General features: G+C 42.2%; 1 protein-coding gene across 1 annotated transcript in view; it reads left to right on the top strand.

Annotated features, from left to right (window-relative positions):
- The window catches only part of PBX3 (PBX homeobox 3), a 235,947-nt gene extending 212,687 nt beyond the window's left edge, over positions 1-23,260 (top strand). The window contains exons 6-9 of the mRNA XM_024126452.3: positions 16,627-16,792; positions 18,052-18,164; positions 18,949-19,038; positions 21,731-23,260. Of these exons, the coding sequence (XP_023982220.1) occupies positions 16,627-16,792; positions 18,052-18,164; positions 18,949-19,038; positions 21,731-21,823 (462 nt within the window). The 3' untranslated portion in view covers positions 21,824-23,260. The remainder of the gene's footprint in view (positions 1-16,626; positions 16,793-18,051; positions 18,165-18,948; positions 19,039-21,730) is intronic.
- Positions 23,261-27,024: the final 3,764 nt, after the last annotated feature.

Genomic DNA, 27,024 nt, shown 5'->3' with positions numbered 1-27,024 from the left:
TCTTCTTCTGGGACTCCTATAATTCGAATGTTGGTGCGTTTAATGTTGTCCCAGAGGTCTCTGGGACTGTCCTCAATTCTTTTCATTCTTTTTTCTTTATTCTGCTCTGCAGTAGTTATTTCCACTATTTTATCTTCCAGGTCACTTATCCATTCTTCTGCCTCAGGTATTCTGCTACTGATTCCTTCTAGAGAATTTTTAATTTCATTTATTGTGCTGTTCATTATTGTTTGTTTGCTCTAATTCTTCTAGGTTCTTGTTAAGCATTTCTTGTATTTTCTCCATTCTGTTTCCCACATTTTCAATCATCTTTACTATCATTATTCTGAATTCCTTTTCAGGTATAGTGCCTATTTTCTCTTCATTTGTTTGGTCTGGTGGGTTTTTGTCTTGCTCCTTCTTCTGCTGTGTGTTTCTCTGTCTTCTCATTTTGCTTAACCTACTGTTTTTGGGGTCTCCTTTTCGCAGGCTGCAGGTTTGTAGTTCCCGTTGCTTTTGGTGTCTGCCCCCAGTGGGTAAGGTTGGTTCAGTGGGTTGTGTAGGCTTCCTGGTGGAGGGGACTGGTGCCTGTGTTCTGGTGGATGAGGCTGGATCTTGTCTTTCTGGTGGGCGGGACCATTTCCATTGGTGTGTTTTGGGGTGTCTGTGACCTTATTATGATTTTAGGCAGCCTCTCTGCTAGTGGGTGGGGTTGTGTTCCTGTCTTGCTAGCTGTTTGGCATAGGGTGTCCAGCACTGTAGCCTTGCTGGTCATTGAGTGGAGCTGGGTCTTAGCATTGAGATGGAGATCTCTGGGATAGCTTTTGCCATTTGATATTACGTGGAGCCGGGAGGTCTCTGATAGACCAATGTCCTGAACTCGGCTCTCCCACCTCAGAGGCACAGGCCTGACACCCAGCTGGAGCACCAAGACCCTGAGCACACAGCTCAGAAGAAAAGGGAGAAAAAAAATAAAGAAAGAAAAATAAACAAGATAAAATAAAGATATTAAAATAAGAAATAAAAAATGTTAAAAATTAAAAAATTAAAAAGGAATAAAAAAAGAAAAAAAAAGGAAAGAAAGAAAAAAGAGAGCAACCGAACCAAAAATCAAATCTACCAATGATAACAAGCACTAAAATCTATACTAAAAAAAAACAAAAAACAGACAAAAAATGGGCAACAGAACCCTAGGACAAATGGTAAAAACAAAGCTATACAGACAAAATCACGCAAAGAAGCATACACATTCACACTCAGAAAAAGAGAAAAAGGAAAAAAATATATATATATTGTTGCTCCCAAAGTCCACTGCCTCAATTTTGGGATGATTTGTTGTCTTTTCAGGTATTCTACAGGTGCAGCGTACATCAAGTTGATTGTGGAGATTTAATATGCTGCTCCTGAGGCTTCTGGGAGAAATTTCCCTTTCTCTTCTTTGTTCGCACAGCTCCTGGGGTTCAGCTTTGGATTTGGACCTACCTCTGCGTGTAGGTTGCCTGAGGGCATCTGTTCTCCACTCACACAGGAGGGGGTTAAAGTAGTAGCTGATTAGGGGGGTCTGGCTCACTCCGGCTGGGGGTAGGGAGGGTACAGAATGCAGGGCGAGCCTGTGGTGGCAGAGGCCGGTGTGACGTTGCACCAGCCTGAGGCGCACCGTGTGTTCTCACAGGGAAGTTGTCCCTGGATCACGGGACCCTGGCAGTAGCGGGCTGCACAGGCTCCTGGGAGGGGAGGTGTGGATTGTGACCTGTGCTTGCACATAGGGTTTTTGATGGCTGCGGCAGCAGCCTTAGGGTTTCATGCCCGTCTCTGCGGTCTGTGCTGATAGGCACGCTTGTGCACATCTCTGGAGCTCGTTTAGGCAGTACTTTGAATCCCCTCTCCTCACGCACCCTGAAACAATGGTCTCTTGCCTCTTAGGCAGTTCCAGACTTTTTCCCGGACTCCCTCCCGGCTAGCTGTGGTGCACTAGCCCCTTTCAGGCTGTGTTCTCGCAGCCAAACCCAGTGCTCTCCATGGGGTCTGAACTCTGAAGCTCGAGCCTCCGCTCCCAGCCCCCACCTGTCTCGGCCGGCGGGTGAGCAGACAAGCCTCTCGGGCTGGTGAGTGCTGGTCAGCACTGATCCTCTGTGCAGGAATTTCTCCACTTTGCCCTGTTCACCCCTATTGCTGCACTTTCCTCTGTGGCTCTGACACTGTACCCAACAACTGCAGAATACATATTCTTTTGAAGCACTTGCAGAACATTTTGAAAGTTAACTATATTTTGGGCCATAAAACATCTCTCAATAACTTTTAAATAATTTAAATTATAGAGTATGTTTTCTGAGTACAGTGAAATTAAACAAACAAAAAATCAGTAACAGAAAGGTAAGTAGAAATTCCCATGTTTGAAAATAAAGCACTGTATTTCTTAATAACTCATGGGTTAATGAAGCCCCAGTGGAAATTGGACAATATTTTAACTGATAATGAAAATACACCTATCAGAATTCATGGTATGGGAGTTCTCTGGCAGTCTAGTGGTAAGGACTCTGTGCTTTCACTGCCAAGGGCCCGGGTTCAATCCCTGGTCAGGGGACTAAGGTCCCGCAAGCCGTGTGGTGTGGCCCAAAAAAAAAAAGAAAAAAAAAAATTCATGGGATGCAGCTAAAGCCATGCTTAGAAGGAAATTTATAGCTTTAAATATTCATATATATGTGTGTATTTTATATACAGTATGCATATAGTAAGAGGGAAGGCTGAAAATCAGTGAGCTAACGGTCCATCTCAAGGTATTAAAGGACAATAAATTAAACCCAAATAAGTGTCAGGTAACTGGGTTGAAAATCAAGGGAGAGGGACTTCCCTGGCGGTCCAGTGGTTAGGACTTGGCATATTCATTGCCGTGGGCCAGACTTTGATCCCTGGTCAGGGAACTAAGATCCTGAAAGCCATGCAGTACAGCCAAAACAAAAAACAAAAAAATCAAGGGAGAGAAGTGCTCAAATACTGGTATAAATAGTTTCCTTTTCTCCCTCTTGACTTCCTAAAGTTATATATTTAGACTCTTGCCCTCCAGTTACAGCAGATTCTCTCTCAAAACTAAGTGTCGTTCCTTGTGTTCCATTTAGGCAGTGGTACTATCCTTTCGTACCACTTATTTTGAGAAATTGTGACTTTAACTCCAGATGACTGTACATTCAGTATAGGAAGTACAGAAACAGACTCCACTCTACCACTACTAAGTAGCAGTGTGACATTGAGCAAATCATTTAACCTGAAGTTCCCATTTTTTGACTTGTAAGATTAGGATAATGATAATTTCTTCAGAGGTTTGAAGGTTAAATGAGATCATGTATGTAGACTGCTATTACAGGGACTGGTATATCATGAGTGCTCAATAAATGCTAATTTTTCATGCATTCAACCAGAGTTTTCTTGCTGGGTATGTTGTATATATAGAGCCTCATAAAGTTTCCAAAAGAAAGAGGGAACAGATGCTCTGTCCACCAGCAAACTAGTGTGCTAGCAGCCCCTTGCCCCTAGGTTTTCACAGGCTTCGTAAAGGTGAGAGCCAGAGTGGGCACAGGGTGGGGGTCGGGGGTGAGTGGGGTCGTGTCTGTTCTTACACTCTGAGTAGACCTACCCTAGGTGTATTGTTTACTCTAAAAATACCTGTGGTTCTTTTTTTTTTTTTTTTTTTTTTGCTGTACGCGGGCCTCTCACTGTTGTGGCCTCTCCCGTTGCAGAGCACAGGCTCCGGACGCGCAGGCTCAGCGGCCATGGCTCACGGGCCTAGCCGCTCCGCGGCATGCGGGATCTTCCCGGACTGGGGCACGAACCCGTGTCCCCTGCATCGGCAGGCGGACTCTCAACCACTGCGCCACCAGGGAAGCCCTACCTGTGGTTCTTTATAGTGAGAATTAATTGTGTGTGTTGAAAGGGTAGGACACCTTTTGAGGATAGGTATTCCTATTTTAAATAGATTCAGTGAAATTTTCTCGATTTTTAAAAAGAAAACTGGTATGTGTATTTGGTAGGGAGAGGTATTTGAATAAATAAGGATTTCTATGAAAGGCTTGACTATAGGATTTCTTTACATAGGACACTGAATACATTTTGATAATTTCAGTTACAGGAAATCGATTTACATGAAATTTACCTGGACAAAAAATCTGGTCCATTGTTTAAAGAGTGCTCTTGAGTTTTAATTCTGGGACGCTGATGTGTTGCCTTCGGAGATGGCTCTATCTCTCAGTGCAGCTGATGGGAGTCAGTTTCACAGCTGTGATGTCAGTGTTTCAAAATCTGTCAAAGAGGCTTTCCATGGAGGCCATAGAGGAACCTATTCAGTTGTACACCTAACACATTTTTTATTTTTTAATGAGAGAAGTAATTTTAAAGGAAAAAATCTTTAACTGAAAACATGCTTTGGGGTAATTTAGAACCACCCCTCAGCACGTGTTTTAGGGAGATGAACGGTGTCATTTGTTTTTTTGTGTACTGTGGCCGCGAGGCTGACGTTTTATGTACTTTTGCAGATGAGCCTCTTTGTGAATATCACGAGCAGTTATCAGTCTATCATGTATAGAGTAGAAAGGGCAAAGCCAAACTCTAAGGGTGTCAGTACATTATGGCAATAAAATTTTTCACAGCCTCAAATAAAAACAAATACAGTACTTGACAAGTGAATCTGTTTTAAATTATTTCAAATACTATGGAAACGGAATTTCTATTTCTTTAGTTCTCTTATTAGAAGTGAATTGTGTTTCAAAAGTTGGTTTTCAAGTCAGTTGTTCAGAATTTGGAACTTACTTTCTAAAAAAAAATAAAATGGTCTGGATTATTGGGCTAGCTCACATTTTAACCATAAAGGAGCTGAAATATTTTACACTGAAAAAGTAGGCTATACTTTGGTAGCCCTAGCCATTTAATGCAATGGAAAATAAATAAAATCGAATAAACAATTTAAAACATTTATGAAGAATATTAAGAAAAAACAAGTTTTATTAGACAAGGCATAGTGGAAAAAGCACAGGAAAGGCTGTGACCCTCAGGCAAACTACATAAACTTTCTGACCTCAGTTTTTACATCAGTTAAACTGGGTCTTTGTGAGGCTAAATGAGATAATAATGTGAAGTTCCTGGTACAGTGGCTGGCTCTAAATGAGCTCTCCGTAAGTGGCTGCTGTTATAAATATATGTACAGGTAGGATCCAAACCCAGGTTTCCTACAAATTCTAGATCCACTGCCTTGTCCTGCACGTGGCTGTGTTGGGGCAGGAGCGAGGAGGGACATGAAGGCAGGGGTAGTGCTGTCAGCTGTTTGTGTACAACCCGCAGGTGCGTGGCAGACAGGAGCTCTTGGTCAGGTGTCACCCTCCTGGGAGGCAGTTTATGATGCTCAGGTGTGCAGGGGAGCAATCCCTTTTCCCTTCTCTCACTGCTGCTTAGTCCCCACCGCCAGAACCCTGCCAGCACTGGGAGTAGGACAGGTTCTCCCAGAATCCAGAACTCCTGTGGAAAGGGTGTCTTGACCTTAGTGATGACAGGAAGCCAGCATAACCTGTAGAGGGTTTTGTTGTCGTTGCTCTTGTTGCTTGTTTGTTTTAAGAAAAGGGAGGGCTAACACTTACTTGGTGCCTAGTACATCCCAGGCACAGTTCTGTGCCTTTTTTTTTTTAAACATGTTATCTCATTTACTGTTCTCGACAGCCCTGTGGGGAGAAGGCATCGTTATCCCATCCTGTAGACCAGGAAAAGAGAACTTAGATGATGTTGCTGGACTAAGGTAACACAGCTAGGAAATCAGAGAGTGGGGATTCACACTCAGGTCTGTCTGGCTCTCAAGTGCCCTTTGGGTTCTCAAGGGAATGCACACGTGTGGTTATCTACAGTGTGTCCAGCCTTTCTGTCCGTATGTAAACTTCACTGGATGTGCACCCTTGGGAAAGAGAGGAGTGGAATGAGATTTAGTTTATTAACACCATTAAGTTTAAAAATTGAACAGTATCTGGCTTCCATCCCTCCTTTCAAATTGAATCACATAATGGGGATGAAAACATATTGATTAGAGAGAAACTATTTATTAGAGGTAAAATTGTTTACAATTTAAATAAGCTACATGTTCCATTATACACAACTTGGCATTTCAACATTTCATAATCTGTTGCATTAAATTAGGCACAGTACATAAAGTATGCATCACAAGTAAACATGGGAAACACAGTGGCAAATTTTCTGATTTGTGCTTCATAAATGTTCAGTTTGCTAATCTCATTCATGGTGTTTTAGTGTTAGCCGCTGCTTTTCCAAACAAGTGCTGATCTTTCCCTAATGTATTTTATGCAAGGAAGCAAAACTAAGGATGAACCCTAAAATTCTGCACTTCTGCCTCTTAAAGATTAAGTCGTTAAGTAATAATTTTTCTCTTTTATTTAACATTGTTATTAAAATGATAAATAAATGTAGTGATAGAATTTGAAATGTAAGGTATAATTAATGCTAATTAATAAATTGGCTTTCAATGAGTGTAGAGACATTGTAGATGGTTTAGCTTTTTAATTTGAACATGGCATTTTTCTTAAAGGCAAAGCAATCTGGGAAACTTTAGTGGCTTGAGATTTACAAAGTGTCTGATTTTAATTATTTCAAGAATTCTCAGACCTGCCAACCCCGTCCTCCAGATAGAATACAGGAATGGGATTGCTGATTCCTGCAGCTGTGTGGGCCAGCATAGTGCCTGGCACTTAATACTCTTCAAGATTGTTAAATGACTTCCAAGTGCTTTTTTTTTTTTTTTAAGAAGATGGGTTACTTTTTTCACTGAAAAGTACATTTTCTTTTCTTTTTTTTTTTTGAAATGTACCTTTTCTAATTAGAAAAAAACTCAGTATTTGCTTATCTGAAATCAATTTGGATAGTATTTGAAAACACACAGAAAAACACAAAATTGGAAGTTACTTATAAACCCACTCTAAAAGATAATCATGTATTGGTACGTGTGTCCTAGTACTTTTTTTGTATGCATACGTATATGTATATGTTTGCGTGTGCACACCTGTGTATATCTATGTGTAAGTATTTTTAACCCCCCCAAATTCTCATGCTATGTGTAGAGAACAAAGCCCTTTCCTCCTCTTTACAATATATTGTGAATATTTCCCACATATCGTTTTCTTCAACATTTTTAATCAATGATTATATTCCATTATACAGATGTGCTATGAATTAACTTCTCTTTTTACTGTTGTAAGTAGGACTGTGGTGAATCTCTTTGCACATACATCTCTAAATATTTCATCAAGATAAATTCTTAGTAATGCTGAGTCAAAGTATGTATATCCATATTTGCTGGCATACTTTACGGAAAGGTTATGCTAAATAATAAGTAAACTGTATCTACCCCTTTCTGTTTATTTCTTTAAATGTTTTTGATTTCCTGAAGCTGGCAAATTTGTTCTTTGTTGAGCTCCAAAAGGTCACTGTGACACATCATTGTGATTGCCTGAGTGAGCCTTGTTTTTATAGCTGAAGGTCTTTACTAGATACACCCCATCCAAGGGGCTCCCACATGTACTCATACAAAGAAGTTAATGCAACCAGAATTAGCCTGCTCGCTTAAGGGAGCAGTCTTGAACTCAGGTGCACATGCTTCACAAAGTAGCTGAAGATTTTCCAGAGGGTACAAGGGCATGCATGGTTTTAAGGTTAAGCTTTCCTGTGTGTGTGTGTGTGTGTGTGTGTGTGTGTGTGTGTGTGTGTGTGTGTGTGTGTGTGTGTGTGTGTACTCCTTCCTGAAATCCACTTGCCTCAGAAAGCTGCTGTGGTCGTAGCTCATGTGGCTGTCCTTTTCCCTCTTCCCCTTTTCCACTTGCCCTTTTCGCAGTTTAGGAAATGGATAGTCCCACCCATTGCCCCAAAGTCTGAGACCCTCTCTGGTTCCCAGCAAGGGACTGTGTGAAACATTGGTGATAAACAAACCTCCTTCAATCAGCACTTTATAACCCAGCACCCCTCTGATTAAGAAATGCATGTGTTAATTCTGTATTGAAGAATGTGTTCACAGTATTCAGTAGTTTACAAATAATTTAGTGAATCAGAATTAAAGCAATGTTCCCATCCAAAGTACTCTCAGTAACTTCATAAGGAGGAATTTCAATGCTGATAAATATAGAACTTTTAATAATAAAGTGTTGTTTCAGCTATTAAAAAAAAAGAAATACACGTGTGATAAAACCTTACTTTTGATGGTCAAAATAAGTATTATTTATCAAAATAAGTATTGGTATTGCTTTGATTAATTTTAGACTAACTGTGATGATAGCTTAATCCAGAAGGATATGTTAAACATGTAGAGCATTATAATTATAGTAAATAAAAAGAGTTTAAAAATTTCAATTTCCATATATTACTTTTGTAGAGCATAAAAGTATATTGCATTAGGATAATATGGGAGGGAAATGAAATGGAAATGCGCTTCCAAAACAAAAGAGAACACAGCATTTTTGACTATTAAAGAAAAACGAGTTTATATATTTTTAAAATGGATAGTGGGTATCAAATTGCTTTGCTATTTATATTTGGTTGGATACATTTTAAAGAATAGCATTACAGTTTTATTTTAAAATGTCAACATTTATGACATACTGAAATAACATTGTTTACAACTCTATAAACTTACAATGAAAAATTGTAGATGCCAACTTAAAAAATGTGCAAAGGAGAAAAAACTGTGTGAGCAGATACCTGATTTTTTTCAACTTTTTTAGGCAGTATTCCAGCAAAAAGTGTGACACGGGACAGGCACCTAAATGGGAAGGCTGCCTCACCTGGCCTCAGGTGGCGTCACGGGAACGTTCCCCACTGTACTTCCTAGAAATCTCAGGCTCCCCTCCCTTAGTGAGCCCTGGCGTGGTGGAGGTGGTGAGATCACCTGCAGAGCTCTTCTTCCGGCTTTCCCTTGCCTGGAGCACTCTCCCTTTCCCTGTACCTTAGCCAGAGCCTGCCGGTCCCTCAGGTGCTTTAGGTCCCTCAGGCCTGGTACCCATGCCTCCTCCCTCTCTCTCGGCTCCCTCGTTCTCCACAATGAAAATATGCCTCACTTGTTAGACCTCCACCAGACATCACCTCTTGCAGAAACACTCCTTGATTCCCCTTTCCTCTTTTCCTTTAGAATGGTTTCTCCTTTCTCTTTCACTATAAAAGAGGGGTTCAGAAGTTAAGAAAAAAGGGAGTTAAGTTAGAAAGTAGAATGAGTTTCTGGAATCTTGGAGAGGTCCAGGTAGAGGGAGGCAGTGGCTTATGTGTTTGGCTTGTGTCAACAGAGCTTCTAGAGCTTTGTACCTCTGAAATACGGAGTCTCAATAAAAATACTGTTGAACTGAATTGAAGCTGAAGTCCAGTTCAGGTTTCACCTTACCTCTGAATTCTTTGATTTCCCAGATCTGCTGGGACTTCTCTCCTTCCAAATTCCTTGTGTACTTATAGTCTATTCTGTACAGCTTGGTGTGTCATCATCACCATCCTGCAATTTTTGTTAATTATTTTGAGTGTCTAGCATTGTTTTTATAACCAAATTGTAAATTCTAGGCAGGTAGAGGTACCTGTTTATTTTTTCATCTCCCCATGGCACCTACTATAGCACTGGCCATAACAGATACTCAATAACCATATCCCAGTTCATTGTAAAAAAGGAAAAAAATTGATGGGGTGTCCTGGGGTTGAAGTGTGGATATGTCACACTTCACTGTATGATTTTGGGCCACTTGTGTATAGTCTGGATCTCTTGATTCTTCATTGATAAAACATAGGTGGTAGTGATAGCTAATAATATCAGGTACTCACTATGGGCCAAAATCATTAATGTTCCTAACATTTCTATGAGGAAGATACATTGTTACTCTTATTTTTCTCACTGTATATGAGAGTAATATAAAGTACTAAAATAATCTGCCCAGGGTCACTCATAGTAAATGGCAGTGTGGATTTGAAACCAGACCCTGAGTCCCAAGCATTTACCCATCATGTGATACTGCCCATATCTGATGTGTCTGCCTCAGTTAAAGATTCTAAGTGAGTAGAAGGTTCTGGGTATCTTTTTGAAAGAGGTAAAAAAGTGACACAAAAGTTGAATTTAGTTACATATTTGGAAAACATTTTTACTTTTTTCCCCAGCTTTATTGAGATATAACTGAAACATAACATTGTTTAACGTATACAACATGTTGATATGATACAGTTAAAAATTGCCAAATAATTACTGCACAGTGTTAGTTACCACCTTCATCCCATCACATAGTTAACATTTCTTTTTCCTAGTGAGAACATTTAAGATGTACTCTTTTAGCAAAATTCAAGTATGTGATGAGTATTATTAACTATAATCAACTCCTGGTAACCCCCAGGGGTTTCTCTGAGTTTGTCTCTTTTAGATTCCACATTTAAAAACATTTTACTTTTTCCCAGTCCGTAGGTTATCTTTTTCTTTTGTTTATTGTTTCCTTTGCTGTGCAAAAGCTTATAGGTTTGATTAGGTCCCGTTTGTTTATTTATTTTTGCTTATTAGGTCCCATTTGTTTATTTTTGTTTTTCTTTCTATTGCCTTGGGAGAGTGACCTAAGAAAACACTGGTACTATTTATGTCAGAGAAAGTTTTGCCTATGTTCTCTTCTAGGAGTTTTATGGTATCATGTCTTATATTTAAGTCTTTAAGCCATTTTGAGTTTATTTTTGTGTATGGTGTGAGGGTGTGTTCTAACTTCATTGATTTACATGTGGCTGTCCAACTTTCCCAACACCACTTGCTAAAGAGACTGTCTTTTCCCCATTGTATATTCTTGCCTCCTTTGTTGAAGATTAATTGTCCATAGATGTGTGGCTTTATTTCTGGGCTCTCTAGTCTATTCCACTGACCCATATGTCTGTTGTTGTGCCAGTACCACACTGTTTTGATTACTGTAGCTTTGTAGACAACAGTATTGTCTGAAGTCTGGGAGGGTTATGCCTCCTGTTTTGTTCTTTTTCCTACAGATTGATTTGGAAATTCTGGGTCTTTTATGGTTCCATATAAATTTTAGGATTATTTGTTCTAGTTCTGTGAAAAATGTCATGGGTAACCTGATAGGGATCGCATTAAATCTGTAGATTGCCTTGGGTAGTATGGCTGTTTTAACAATATTAATTCTTCCAATCCAAGAGCATGGGAGATCTTTCCATTTCTTTGAGTCATCATCAGTTTCCTTTATTAATGTTTTGTGGTTCTCAGCATATAAATCTTTAACCTCCTTGGTCAGGTTTATACCTGGTTTTGTTTTTTGTTTTTTTGTTTTTGCTGTGATTTTTAAAGGGATTGTTTGTTTACATTCCCTTTCTGATATTTCCTTGTTAGTGTGTGATGTGACTGACAAGGGCTTAATTTCCAAAATATACAACCAGCTCATACAACTCAGTAACAAAAAAAAACCCAATTGAAAAATGGGCAGAAGACCTTAACAGACATTTCTCCAAAGAAGGCATATGGATGGTCCATAGGCACATGAAAAGATGCTCATCATTGCTAATTATTAAAGAAATGCAAATCAAAACTATAATGAGGTACCACCTCACACTGGTCAGAATGACCATCGTTAAAAAGTCTACAAACAACAAATGTTGGAGAGGGTGTAGAGAAAAGGGAACCCTCTTACACTGTTGGTGGGAATGTAAATTGGTGCAGCCACTGTGGAAAACAGTATGGAGGTTCCTCAAAAAAATAAAAACAGCAGTTTTTACCATATGATACAGCAGTCCCATTTCTGGGCATGTACCCAGACAAAACTATAATTCAAAAAGATACATGCACCCCTATGTTCATAGCAGCACTATTTACAATAGCCAAGACATGGAAACAACCTAAATGTCCATCAACAGATGAATGGATAAAGATGTGGTGTGTATATATACAATGGAATATTACTCAGCCATAAGAAAGAATGAAATAATGCCATTTGCAGCAATATGGATGGACCTAGAGATTACCATACTAAGCACAGTCAGAAAGAGAAAGACAAATACCATATGGTATCACTTATATGTGGAATCTAAAATATGACACAAATGAACATATCTCTGAAACAGAAGCAGACTCATAGATGAAGAGAACAGACTTGTGGTTGCCAAGGGGGAGGAGGGGTTAGGGAGGGAAGGATTGGGAGTTTGGGATCAGCAGATGCAAACTAGTATATATAAACAACAAGGTCCTACTGTATAGCACAGGGAACTATATTGGAACCATAATAAACCATAATAGAGAAGAATATGAGAAAGAATTTATATATGTATATATGTATGTATGACTGAATCACTTTGCTGTACAGCAGAAATTAACACAACATTGTAAATCAATTATACTTCAGTAAAATATTTTTTATAAAGAAAGAAAGAAAAACATTTTACTTTTTAAAGGCAGTTGGCAGTCTGCAGCTGAATTGAGACAGGGGAAATGCATGGCTATAGTAATTGGGAGAGAACAGAAGCTTTCCCAGCCACTTCTTGGCCTTGTAGAAGGGCTCCAGAAAATCACCAGCCTGCAAAATGTTCACTATTCATTTCCCTGATTGCCAAAAAGGCGTACAGTCTGGGAGCTGGTAGAATGAACGTCAATGGGAGGAGGAGAGTACTTGTGTTTTTATTCTCGTTTTTAACTGATCTTAAAATTCTTGCCTGGCCCTTTGCCTTCTGCACAGTCCAGAGTCATGAATCCTTGATATGTGGCTCAAAAGAGAAGCACAGGACAGTATATTCCCTTTTTCTCCACCAATTTTCTCTTTGTGTTTCTATTCTGGGACCAGTGTACAGACCATTCCAGTTCAGAGAGAGAGCAAGCTCTGCTCTCCTTTGAGCCAGTGTGTACAGCCTGGCTCCACTGTGAGCCCTGTGTAGGAGAGGGCCACATGTGCTCTGTAGCTTTTGGTGCTTCCAGCTGGGTGACTTTTGCAATTGTATCCATCTGATTTTGAAATGTGAAAAAAACTCCTGAACTTAGGTGTCAATTTATACATTAATTACACCGATCTCAGTTGCAGCAGTGTGGTCTTAATAGCTGATTGCTGCAATATCCAAATCTGTGATATCAGAATGTGATGTGCATATTTTAATTTGAGAAATAGTTTAACATTTTTAGATATTCATTTAGATGTGGTTATGCAGGTTAAACATAACGTATGATCACTGCTTCTTTCATTGCTTCCAATTAAACCTTGCTTGTTAGTTTAACCTCTAGGTAATCCCATCAAACAACTGATGTCAAGGAAACACTGCCCACAGTAGCTTCGGATGAGTGGCCATTAATTTTAATTGCCTTGATATTAAAGATTAAGAAGTATCGGGACTAGCAGAATAGAAACGATCTGATGTCAAGCAAATCCACTTGCTAAAGCTTCCCCAGGCTGCTGGTGATATTAAAATTTTACTGTGAGAATTAAATAAACCTTTATTAGTGATGACTGTTGTTTGATTGGTCCAGGGGTATGCATAAACACTGAATTCTTACATATCTGGAGATGAGACCTTTGATGGTATAGAGATTCCTCAATTATGAAACCGTTAATAAAGCTGTAATCAGATTTTCCAGGCTAGGTTTCATTAATGTATTATAGCTTCTCTGATTGTCAAGGTAATATTAACTACAAAGTACAGAATCCAACAGAGAATTGTTTAGAAGAAGAGAATTCTAAGATGGGCCTTTCTTGCTAAATTCAGAGTTGGGGGATTTTCATTAATTATGCTTAAGAAATTCCAAATGCCCTCTCAACCAGGAATATCTCCCTTTGCGCTATAGAGACATTCAATATTTAACTCTTTCAGAGGCCTGACAGTCTTAATCAGACAAGCTAGAGTGATATACATTGAAGGAGGTTTTTGTGAGCTGGCTCGCTAGGTCTGCCTCCTGAGCTGAGGACATGCTTGTGACTAGTGAGTTGGGGGCTATGAGAACTTGCTTTAACAAGCATAACCAGAGCGAATGCCTTTGGGGTCATTTTACAGTCTTAATTCAGAACTTTTATTTTCAGAGTCATATAATTCTGGTCTGGGAATGGGTCCTAATAGTCACTGAGGCTGCCTTCTCCTGGTGCGGAAAGCCCTCCCAGAGCATCTGCCTCCATGCTCTTGGAGGCCTGGCCCCACATCAGCATCATCTCGGCTTCTCCCTCTCCCCTGGCCTCCACAGTGAGTCAGTGGCCAAATTCTGCCTATTCTACCTCTTCCATGACCTCTGCCCTCTCCACGACTCCTGTTCTGCCGGGCTTAGGTCCTCCTCACCTCCTCACCTGTGTGCCCTCCTGACTCTTCCTCCCCCACCACGTCCCACACTGTTATCCCACTCACCTGCCCCGAGCACATGGGGCTGAAAGAAGGGAGGGCAGAGGAGGCCGATGGCAGAGTGGAGTTGGGTCCCTCAGGGCTGTTTGAGAGCCTAATATTGTGACAGTCTAGATGTTGGAACTAAGGCCCATGAGTGGAAATGGAAGGGAACCAGATCTTAGTTCTGAATAGAGAGCTGTGTATCCATCAGAACTATCCAACGGTGGAATCAGGGACTTTGTGACGTGGCGAATACCACGTCTCTGGCGGTGGAGATGCCATGAACATGAAGAGAAAATGGAGAAGGAGGCGCAGGTTTAAAGGACACATGAATTCTCTTTTAGACCTGTTGAGTTGCAGGTTGTGGCAGAACATTTCTAAGGAAATGTCTTAAAAGTTGAGAACTGAAATTCTTCATAGAAGTTAGGGATAGAGATGGAAATCTGGGAGTCATTCACAGAGACAATGGTTGAAATCATTAATAGAGATAAGATTGCTCAGCGCGCACACACACACACACACACACACACACACACACACACACACGTGTGTCAGGGAAGGAGAAGCAGGAGCATAATGTCACAGAAACCATGCAAAGAAAGCGCTTTAAGAAGGAGCCGGAGGTGGGGGGTGGGGAGTAATTACAAGTATCAGATGCTGCTGAGAGGTCAAACAAGTTACGGAGAGAGGCCATTGGATTTGGGACAGGTGTGATGTCTGTGACCACCTCAATCAATCACCTAGTCCTTGAGATTGTTAAGATTGTTACATGAGAAAATGTATGCTAAGGGCTCTGTGTAATGCTCAGTGCAAAGGAGATGCTCATTAAATAGTTACTATTACCACCACTATTTGAAATGAAAGAAGGAAGGGGCACGTCTAATCGTTCACTGGGTCGGGGAGTTGTGTGGGGGGATGATAGTGGAACAGAAACGGCTAGGAAGGCCTGATCTGCAGCATATTTGCTTCCTGATAAGTGTTGACTTGTTGCTGTCTGAACCTGTGTTCATGGTGGCTGCACAGGTCTTCAGCTAGTGTGCTGGCCTGTGTGTGTGGCACATACGTGCACACAGTGACCCCCCCAGGATGGGACAGTGCGTGGGCTGCTGCAGGCCAACATTGCCTTCCTCATGTGGCTCCCTTGCCAGGGCTCTCTAGCTTTCCCTGAACGGATGAGTGCCATAGTTTGAAGAATGAGAGTTCTATTTCCAAAGCAATTAAAGACTTGGCAGAGACGGTCAACTAGCATGCCCATTGGTGTAAATTGGGTTGGAGGGCTTATACCACTCCTTATTTTCCCTCAGGGTCCCTAAATAGCTGTTCAGGATGAAACAGTGGCCCACCCCGCCTGATACCACAGCAACATGCCCCTTTGACACATTATTAAGAAATTATTTAAAAGTGTTTTTAAACTGTTACTTTAACAAAAGGGAGGTCAGAGCCTTTTATATAGCAAGTGGGTACCTATTCATAAATGGCTGTGTGGGTTTTAGCTTCTTTATATAGCTCAGCTCCCAGGTGCCTGAACACTCAATGTAACTATAGTCAGGGAGTCGAGTCTTGGGCTGAAGTTTCACTGTCAATGAAATGTGGTGAAATCTGCCTGTTGCCAAGATCCTCCTTAGAAATCTCTTCCATTTGCACTGGTTGACATCATAAGTAGTTTGCAAAAGAAATAAGTATGTTCTACCTGATGAAATCAGCCACTGATTCTGTATTTGCATTTGACCTTATTGGAATTGCTTGAGTTTTCACGTTGTGACCTTCTCACATGTTAACTGGCACAACTTGAGCAGCCATCTTGGCAGACATACAGTATCTTCTAAGGCAGGAGACAAAGGGGTTTTTCATCCATTATTAATTGATGTTACTCTTTTTAGCACACCAAACATGATTTTACTGTACAGCTGCCAAAATTGTTCCAGACCCCAAAAGAATAAGTCATTCTTTCACAAGCATTTCTTATTATTTACCTAACTTAACAAATGTTTCCTTTAGTTTTTCAGGGGACTAGTCATTTATGTATTAATTGGTATATACACCAATTGACTGTTTTTTATGAACAGTGCTCCCAGCTATTTTAGTGTTACTGGGGCCAACTCCAAAAAGTGGTCTTATTCCAAGGGTGTTGAGAGGTTTGCCAAAAAAGCAAGTGAGCCTCTGCACCATTCTGCATCATCCCCAGGATGTGGTCACAGGCTAGGAATTGAGTGTCTTCCAAGGTCTCCCTTTGGTGTCCTACAGTTATTATTGGAAGTTTGATTTTTGTTCCTCTCTTTGAACCTCGCTTCCCCTTACTCATATCCCTGTGATTTGTAGGTATCCAACTGGTTTGGCAACAAACGAATCAGGTACAAGAAGAATATCGGCAAGTTTCAGGAAGAAGCCAATCTCTACGCTGCAAAGACAGCTGTGACAGCTGCACACGCAGTGGCCGCAGCCGTGCAGAACAACCAGACCAACTCGCCCACCACGCCAAATTCTGGTGCGTACGGGCATTCACTCCCTACTCAGCTCAGGCAGCCTTGTGCCACAAAGCCCTGTCCCACAGACCAGGAAACGAGAGCCATACTGGGGACACAGTGGACTTATAAAGGAAGATTTATATTAAAATGCAGACTTGTTCTTGGGGTGGGTGAATGAGGGGATGGCCAGAGCCTGTAAACCCACTGTTCACAGTGAGTGCCACTCCGTACTGTTAGATTCTGGAACTTTCACACTTAGCAGTGTTTTTAAATTCAGCAGTTAAGCAAAGTGCTATCACTAACGATTATTTTAACTATATTGTTCCATGTGTCATTTTAAAATCAATAGTGGTCTGTCAAAGAACGAGTGAAATAGAAGTGGGAAATTTACCTGTTGCTGTGAGTAATGAAGCTGGTATGTTGGGGTTAGGACAGCAGGGCTTTCTACCTGATGTAGCTGCAGAGTCGAGTCTGCTGTCCTTACATCTCCTTAGCACCTGTGCTGACTTGGTAGGCTCAGCACGTGGTTAGCTTATCAGGACGTGGTTAGCCGTGAGGGGTATGGTTCTTAACACATGGATGCGATATCTTGGCTGCTCATACAACACATTTTGGCCAGATTTTATGTGGCATTTTTTGATGGAGTTGGAAACATCTTAAAATTAGAGGAAACTTGAGTAGCAATGAAAGATGTGTGGCTAGTCCAAACAGACGGACTTGAGAAGCAATTCAAGGGACTTTTCTTAGGAGATAGTTTAAATATATCTTTAAAAATTCAGAAAGTGAGGGTTTTTTTGTTTGTTTTGTTTTGTTGTCTTCTTCCCCCCACCCCCCAAGTTCTTTTTAATGGAGCGTGGAAACTGATGAAAGTTAGGCAGAGCGTATGGCTTAGAAAGAGCTTCAGAAAAATGTTTCTTCTCTGGGTAATTGTCCACCATGGCAGTTAATGATGGTGAAGAGCTCACTTAATGACCAAGTCCTGGAGATAAATGAAAACAAGGGGATGGTTCCAGGCCAGCTGCTGGGTGTTTTTCTGTTTGTTTTGATTCTCTCTTTCTTTCATATTTGGGCTTCCCCATTGATAGGACTTTCCTAGATGCAAAATGAATCACAGGACCTAACTCCTTAGAGTTATTCTGAGTCCTCTTAGATCTAGAAATGCTTTATGTTGTACACAGCCTTTCCCTTCTGTACCTTTTCTCCTTTCCCTGCCTCTAGGTCTTTGAGGATTATGTGTGTAGCTCTCTGTTATTCAGCTACTTAACTCTTTCCTTTCCAGGTTCTTCTGGTTCTTTTAACCTCCCAAATTCTGGGGACATGTTCATGAACATGCAGAGTCTGAATGGGGATTCTTACCAAGGGTCCCAAGTCGGAGCCAATGTGCAATCACAGGTAGGAGAAATGCCCCAGCTGGGGCCTTTCTAGCAGGGTAGGGTTTGGGCTCAAAACTCCTGACTCTCAACCCGTGGAAGTGGTCTGCACACCGTGCAGACCCTGTGCTGGGTGCTTCCAGACGTTACCATCTGCCCCACCATTTAATTTAATGAGAAGTCAAGTGAACAGTGACTTTGGATGATTCAAACCTGATAAACTTTGTGAATGCATTCGGCTCTGGCTTGAGCTCATGGAGAGGGGTTGGGTGCATATTACTTTTGTAACAAAATAGAACAGAAAAATTGTGTGTGCCAGTGTGTGTATGCTTTTAAAATATATTACTCTGTTTCATTTCTGTATTTTTTTTTTAAGTCAGAATACAAAAACCTGAGTTCTTAAAGTATATTACAGGTTCACCTCTTTTTCTCATCCTCTTACTGGAAAGTAGCTACTTGTTTTTATGCGCATGGGAGTGCGTGTGCGTTTGCGCGTGTGAGAGGGCGAGCCAGTATACATATTTATAAGTAGTTTCACCCACAGCCATGCTCATTTGGCTGCTGTAGATGCAAAGTTTGCATGGCCACGAAGATGTTGTTGTTTGGCTGGCATGGAAAACAAAGATGTGCGAGTTTAAATATGCAAAGAATTGTTGAAATTCTGCCAGTCACATTTGATTGATAAATTTGTCTTTCATTCAAGATGCTAAACCCTCGTGGCACACATAATTCTAATTGTTTCCTTTTGTAAGTAATGATGTTTTAATAGATTTGGGATGATGAATTTTGTTTTGTCTCACTTCTAGGTGGATACCCTCCGTCATGTTATCAATCAGACGGGAGGCTACAGTGATGGCCTTGGAGGAAACTCACTGTACAGTCCACATAATTTAAACGTGAGTACTCTGGGGAGCCAGATTTGAAGAGCTGTAGGAACAGCGTCAGGTAAACAGTGGCTAATAAATAACTTAATGGCCATTCTACTTGGCTTCTCATCTTTTTGGCAGGTGGGGAAGGCAGCATTTTTAGTGTACTTTTATTGTATGAACCTAAACACTGATGTTACCTTCATGCCATTAGAAGTCCTCACAGAGGCCCAGGGTGGCTGGCATTCTGTCATCAATAGAGACTTAAGCATCAGCCCATTAAGAAGCCATCTCCCACTGGCCGTGCTGTGTTCCAGGGAGATGGTGAAAAACAGGTCATTTATCTTAGACTCGAGCAGCAGGAAAAATTCCCAAACACAGCTCAGGTGAGGGGGAGGAGGGCCCCAGACAGTTCAACAAACCAAGCTAAACAAAGACTCCTGTTCTTAAGAGTAACTTGCTGTATTGTCAATGTGGGATGCAAAACACGTTCATCATTTTCCATGGCCTCTCAGTTGTTAAGTACGGAGGAAGTAATTTCAACTTTAGTAACCAGTTGACCAAAACTTCACTTTCCCCCCACCCTGACATGGATGGAAAATAGCAAAGGCACAGCACCTAAAGGGGAACTGCGGGGACTGGGTCGCCAGGGTAGAGTGGTGGACAGAATCTGGGACTCCAGACTAGGGAGGAAATGAACTGCCCAACACATGGTAGTAGAGTCAGAAAGAAAACAGACAGAAGTCTCCCTTTTGGGGGCCTAGCTTTCTATGAGAGTAAATATTAATGATTTAAAAAGTGATCGAGGATGTTCAATTGTAAAAGGAAAACAGGACCATTAAATACTCAAATCTTTTACATTTGAAATGTCAAATCTTTCTTTTTGGGTTTATAAATAACTCGTAATAACCCACAACAAACCATATAAAAAGCCTTGTCGTTGCATTTCTCCTTTTTCATTTAAGTGTTTTGAAATGCTTCAGAGAATGTGCGATATCCTTATCAACATGATAAAATATGAAACTGTGATTGCCTGCAGCATTTTACAGACATGAATTCCATCTTCGCTGATGAGGCTTGATAAGGCGCTGTTGTATAATACAGTGCATAATCTCAAACCACCAGAGTAAGGATTAATTTATTTTGAAAAAAAGAATGCTTGCTGACAACCTCTCCTCCAGCTGCCACGCTGGGTAAAAATATTGTACATTTGTTGTTTATAAATTTGGATAAAAGAGGAATGATGTTTACTTCAGATGGAATATCTTTAGACTTGTATCTGCGTAAGAGTTTTTCTAAGTAGATTTTCATACCTGAGGGGTGAGAACAGCTTACCTACTGGACAGAGGAGAGGATTTCTTTGAGTCCACACAAACACACACGCGCTTGTCACCATCCAACCTGCACAGCTGAGGCTTTGAAGATCAATCGCCATAGCTTTATTTTTTTCCTAACCTGGATTTGATACACCTAAAGCCTGGAAAATCGTTCTCCCTTTGGCTCTGGTCATCTCTGTGTGGTTGTTTGGTCCCTCTCTCTCCCCCCTCCCCACCATTTCTCTGTGGACCTAGAGGAAGGAAAGGTGCTTTATATGCAGGACTGTGCAGTCAAGCTGAAGACAGGGTTCCCTGAGAACAGCATATTGGGAGAAGGAAAAATTCCCAGCCCAAGGCTGGGCGAGGAATCTCAGTAGCCTAGCAGCGCAGGATGGACTCGTAGAACAAGTTGCAAATGGATGTGAGGGAGTCAGGGGGACCTTCTGCCTCTCACTGGCACTGGTGTGGGAGGTCTAGGTCTGGGGGCGGCACAGCACGAGGCTGGTCTGTGCCGCAGGCACTGGGTGGCAGGGAGCTCACCCTCGCCTTCTATCCAGAAAGGCCCGCCCCGTCACTTCCACTCAGTGTTCCCCAACTCACAGGCCCAGCACCTCCCTCTTCTTGACTGACATAAAAATATGTAGCGACAAGCTGTCTGCCACAGCAGAAATCTGATCAGACATTGATTTCAGCAATTGCCTCTATAGGCCAAGACATAAGGCAAATTTGTTTCTGAGGACTGTTACTGCGGATGCAGGTCTGAGGCAGGAAGGGCCAGTGGCATGTGAAGAGCGGTAGCAACATCCTGAATAGGAGCCCCAGTTACAGATAATTGGAATCCAGATTTGAATAGTGTGTGCTCCTCCACAGTTCATGCATTTTCATTCTGCAAGATCCTATTTGGAGGGAAATTCTGGCCTTCATTTTCCAAGGGTTATAGTAGCTGGCTGTCAGTCTTGTATAGAAAAGGGGCCGGTGGGGGTGGAGGGGCTTCTTCTCTATGGAAACGAGGATTAAGCTGGGTTGAAGTTTATACTTTGTGGAGCCCAAGGTCTTGCCAAAGCATTGCATTGAGCTTCTCCACTGCTCGCTTCTTATAAGATTTTTTTTCAAGTCACTTGATTTTTATCAGCAAATCAAAGGCCGAGCTCCGTGCCAGCTTGAGACCAGCTGAAGCCCTCCTTCAGCGTGCTGATTTATTGCCAAGTCTTTACTTGGTAGGATGGATTTGTTTTACATGCATTTAATCCCACTTTAACACATGCTTCAAACTCCTGCCAAAGTGGGTTTAGAAAATACATTTTGCTAATGCATCTTTGCTCTCATGTTGTCATCGGGGTATTTTCAATTGGGGAGGAGAATTAATATGTAGACGTGCACCCGTTGAACTGTGCTTCTCCTTTCAGGCTAATGGAGGCTGGCAGGACGCAACAACTCCATCTTCTGTGACTTCTCCTACAGAAGGCCCAGGAAGTGTGCACTCTGATACCTCTAACTAATCTCTGGCAACACTTTTCCCTGAGCTGACATGCCTTGATAAGTGCATTCCGTGCAACAGGAGGAAAAGGAAAGCGTTTTTGTAGCCCACCATCTACAGCTTTACTGTAAAACCTTGTCTTATTAGAGAACTTGGTAAATCTGTTTTTTAAGGAATCATAATCATTTGTATTTATACTTAAAAACACACAATGTTAAAAAAGCACTTTATCCAATTAGGCCAAGATTTAACATTGTTGACAGTCCTATAGCTATTTTATCATAATTTATTATCAATATTTTACATTAATGGTTTCTCACTTGCCAATTACTTGGCCTTAAGGGTAAAAAGTACAATATATGCTAAACCTCAATAGCTAAAGCAGATACAAAGACTCACCTCACCTAAATTGAACTTCTTGCATATTTCCATTGCAGACTTTGATTGTCCTTCTTTCATATCACTAATGGAGTTGGAATAAAGGAGCTGTTTGGCTACCTGTTAATGATGGTTGTGTTTAAGAATCTTCCTCGTCACACTTGGGTTTCGATCTCTTATGTTATAATTAGATCAGAGACCGGTAGCATCTTTTCTCTCTCTGAAAGCACCAGTGCCCAGAGTCTGCTCGGTAATTAAATTATGGATCCAGATTGTTTTGAGAGCTGAAGATACTTGCTGCTGATAGAGGTGACCACGAGATCCGTCTGGGGTTTTATGGTGTGCACTGGGTGCTGCACAGACTTGTCAAGGTTTGCTACGTCCTCTGGGCATTCACAAAGGCCCTGCTCTCTGGAGTGTTGTATATAGTGTAGCAAAAGAGTATTTATACATCTCACCAATCAAAACACAGCTTTATTACCTCATGCGAACTCATACAAACCAATAGAATTTCAACATGTTCTGTAGCTTAGAGTGCTCACTTACTACCTCTGAACAATACTCACGCTGTAGTTTGTCTCTTTCTTATCTTTTTGCATCTTGTAATTAACTCTTTGTTTCCCTTCATAAAATGTAATGTACATTGTAATCTTTTAAAAGAAAAATCAGGGTTGCATTTGCAACTTTTAAAAAACCAAGAGTGGAAACATTGGGTCTTAACACAGGAGCAGTAAAACTGTTGTAAATACTGAGAAACATTTTGAATGTTCTTCATCTTGTTACTAATCCATGCAAAAAAAAAAAAAAAGCGATGACTAATTGTGATGCATTCAGATTTCAGTATTCAGTACTGTATATTTCACCCTGTGTAATGGGGCCCCCTCTCCTTTCTCTCTTTTTGTATTGTATGCGATTCTGAAACTGATTGAGTCATGAAAATAATTTGTGTCGGTGATTCTAATGTATTAAAAACGTTTCGTGTTCCTTTCTAACTGGATTACACCCTGGATTGAAAAAGTCTTCCTCGTGGTAGTTATATGTAGTTTCAAACATGAATAAACTTTTTGCTTTCATGATTAAATGTTGATGCAATTTCTTACCCCACCTGGTGAGCCAGTCAGTGCAGGCAGAGGAGAAGGCCTGCCCAGAAGTCAGTCTGAGCATGTAAACAAACGTGCGGCAGGTCAGAGAGGGACTCAGAAACAAAGGTGAGGCTGAGAGTGGCTGACTACACTTTCTGCAGGCTCCCAGCAAGCTCCTGGACCACCGTCACATGTCCTCACTTGATAACTTACGCTCTAAGAACACCACAAGGAAAATATCATCCCCATTTTCACAGATTAGGAAACGGAAGTTCATAAAAGTAGATGCCACAAAGTGAAAGACCTAGGACAACAAGGGCCACGCTTGGAACCCAGGTCTGTGTGTGTCCTTGGAGCTAACACTCTCCTGACTTAATGATGCATCCAGCATCTGTTGGATGGAAAGACCTGTTTGGTAATTTTTAAATAATTATCAGTCTTGTCACATTCACTTCCTTGCTTTCATAACTTCTGTGAGATATGGGTTAAGAACAAGCAAAAGTTTGTCCCAAAAGAGTGAGCTTCCAAGGCCATAAAAAACCCAAAAAGCCACAACTTCTCATAACATACCTTTGAAAACTAAACTTATAAAACGTAAGACCAACTAGAAATCGTTTAACCAGATTAAAAATTGTTTTTGTTTTATTCACATTGTCAGCAACTCCATGTATTTACATGTACATCTGTTGCTAATATCTAAATCTTTGTAATAAAAGAAGTCAATAGCAGGTAATTGGCCTGTTTACTATATCTCGAGGAAATTGACTCACAGGAAATCAGATTAATGTTAATCAGTTGCAGCAAATTGTCTCTGATAAATACAACTGTTTTACTATCTCAGTTGGTAAAACAAGGTCTAGGGCCACCATTCCCATTAATCTTGAGGCAGTTACACTTTATAAAATAGATTGCCCTCCAAAGCTGTCCTCCCTCACACGGGCTCTCAGCCTGCCTGTAGGAATCTCTCCCATGGCTAAGTAGTTTACTTGCATGATTCAGTTAGCTTATGGGTCAGCCTTTCTTATCTTTGTACATAAAACAATCGCTATGCTATGTGGTTTTGCAGAAATATCCTGTGGAAACCAGACACACATGCACACACGGATACATCTTCTTTAAAGTCCAGAAAGACACACTTCCTAAGAACCATCTCAGGTCTCCTCTCAGGCCAGCCTACTGAGAGAAGCACATACCGGTGTTTGCTGGAGATTCACACGATGCTTTATTCAGAGGAGGTCTCAATAAAAACAGTAATTCCTTTCCTAGAAGCTAATTTGGGAGGCACGTGTATATAATTCCCTTCTGCTCTTCAGTACCTCTCTAGCAGAGGCCAGTGGCACCCTCACTTCATAGATAAGGAAACTGAGGCATGGCTCGGACCCCAAGGCTCTTAGGTCTCCCTCTAATTGGGTGAAATGTGTTGATTTGACAGATTTCACCAGGTACCCTTTCCGGGGCAAGCAATGGGTTAGGATCTAGACCCGAGCACAATGAAATCAGGCCCTAGACCTCGGGAGGCTGAGATCCTGGGCCTGGTCCTTATTCAGAAAGCAGACGCTTAGTGAGGGCGCTGGAGAGGCCGGTAGGTTTCTTTTCTTTTTTCTTTTTTTAACATTTTTAAAAAATAAATTTATTTATTTTTGTCTGCATTGGGTCTTTGTTGCTGCGCGTGGGCTTTCTCTAGTTGCGGCGAGCGGGGGCTACCCTTCGTTGTCGTGCGGGCTTTTCGTTGCGGTGGCTTCTCTTGTGGCAGAGCACAGGCTCTAGGCACGCGGGCTTCAGTAGTTGTGGCTCGCGGGCTCTGGAGCGCAGGCTCAGTAGTTGTGGCGCACAGGCTTAGTTGCTCCGCGGCATGTGGGAGCTTCCCAGACCAGAGATGGAACCCGCGTCCCCTGCTTTGGCAGGCGGATTCTTAACCACTGCACCACCAGGGAAGTCCCGAGGCTGGTAGGTTTCTGAACCCCGAGACTGGAAAAGTGAGGCTCCCACACCCTGTTCACAAGGTCAAAGAATATAACAGCAGGAAACCATCTGAAACAACCAGTTGCAGGCTAAGGGGCCTGTCTACGCATCCAGTTAGAGGCACAAGGGCACACGTGTGCTTCTATGACACTATGTTGTTACCGAGCCAAACTTGGGTCCACTGACCTGTGCACAGTAAGGCTAATCTACTGACACCGGGCTGTGGTGAAGGGAAGTGCAGCATTTATTGCAGGGCGCCAAGCAAGGAGCTCAGGACAGCTAGTGCTCAAAGAGCCCCAACTCCCCAGCGGGTTTCAGCAAAAAAGGCCAGGTGAGGGAGGTGTATCCCAGGGTAAGTGATCAACACATGCGCAATTCTCTGATTGGTTGATGGTGAGGTAACAGGGTGGTGTCACAGGGGTTAACTTTATCAATCCTTAGGCTCCAGTAGGTGTGGGAGCTACGTGCTCATGATCATCAAGTAGTTCAGAGCTCTCCAAAGGATTGTAGCAAAGCCTTTGTAAGGGCCAGGGGAGGGAGGGGTGTCCCAGGGTTTGTGATCAGCTCGTGCACAGTTCTCTGATTGGCTGATGGTGATCAGTCCTTAGGTGCCGGAAGGTCTGGAGCTAATGCTCATGATCATCAAGTAGTTAATTTCTTCCATTTGGTAGTGGTTTTAGCATCTGTGAAACAACTCAGGAAATGTGCATCAGATACTGTTATCCAGGTCCTTCAGCGAGGAGCTACAGCACAGGCTGTGAGGAGGGGTCTATCCCGGCAAGACCCCACAGGGTCCTGCTTGGTTACACTTTCAGGACTTTCTGGAGCCCAAGTGCCTGAGAAGCTACATGTTGGACAGGAGGGACTCGGGCAGCATGGGAGCCTCTGAGGACAGTGGACCAGGCAGCCTTGCAAACTAGGTTAGAACTTCTCTGTAGCCCTGACCCGGGTGGCAGCCTGGCGCCAGTCCCCGTCCAGAAGCCGGGGAGGGCAGGGCAGAGTTCGAGAGCAGCACCCTCCCTGCGTGGAAAAGGTAACCTGGGGCTAAGTCTGACAGGTGGGGAGGTGTTTGGGGTGGAAAATATGCGTTGGTGCCGCGGGAAAGGGACCTTCTCCAGCCTGACAGCTACAGCTCACGAGCATCTCCTGTGAACAGCCCTCAGCCAGGTACTTTCTATGTGTTATTTAACACCTATGGAGCCCCATGTCATGGGTGCTATTATCCCATCTTCAGATGGGGAATTTGGGGCTCAAGGAGATGACATCACCTGTCCAGGATCTCCCACAGAGCTGGCGTTTGCCCTGGGAAGGCCCCATGTGACACTTTCAGCAACCACTTGTAGTGGGACAGAAAGAGGCTCCTGTGAGCTTGCAGTGGGTGAAAGGGAACGTCCAGTGTAAGGTCCCTTTCTGGGGCGACGTGACCAGGGGAATCATCCTCTGCCCCCCAATTCCTTAGAGCTTGCAGCCCTCCTACCTCTGTCTCCATTGCCTGGGCCACCTGAGTATGTGTGTCCTGTGGTGTGGACAGGACGTGTGTCACAGACTGTGTGTGGTCCTTTCCATGTCTATGGCTCACAAAGTTGGGTGTGAGGGACAGGAAGAGCCCTCCACTTGGGCTGGGCTGGGCCTGGCACCGGAACTAAAGGAGGCAAACAGACCCTGGAAGGTAGCTGTTGTGATTCATGGGAAGAGCTGAGCGCGAGGCTGGGGCACGGCCCTTTAAACGTACCTGTGCCCCGTGGGTGCCGTTCCAAGTCCCAGGCTGCGTGCAGCTTAGCCCCGGCTCCTGGCCCTTCAG

This window comes from Physeter macrocephalus, chromosome 9 (assembly GCF_002837175.3).
Source record: "Physeter macrocephalus isolate SW-GA chromosome 9, ASM283717v5, whole genome shotgun sequence".
Taxonomy (NCBI): domain Eukaryota; kingdom Metazoa; phylum Chordata; class Mammalia; order Artiodactyla; family Physeteridae; genus Physeter; species Physeter macrocephalus.
This window is presented reverse-complemented; position numbering and strand designations above follow the sequence as displayed.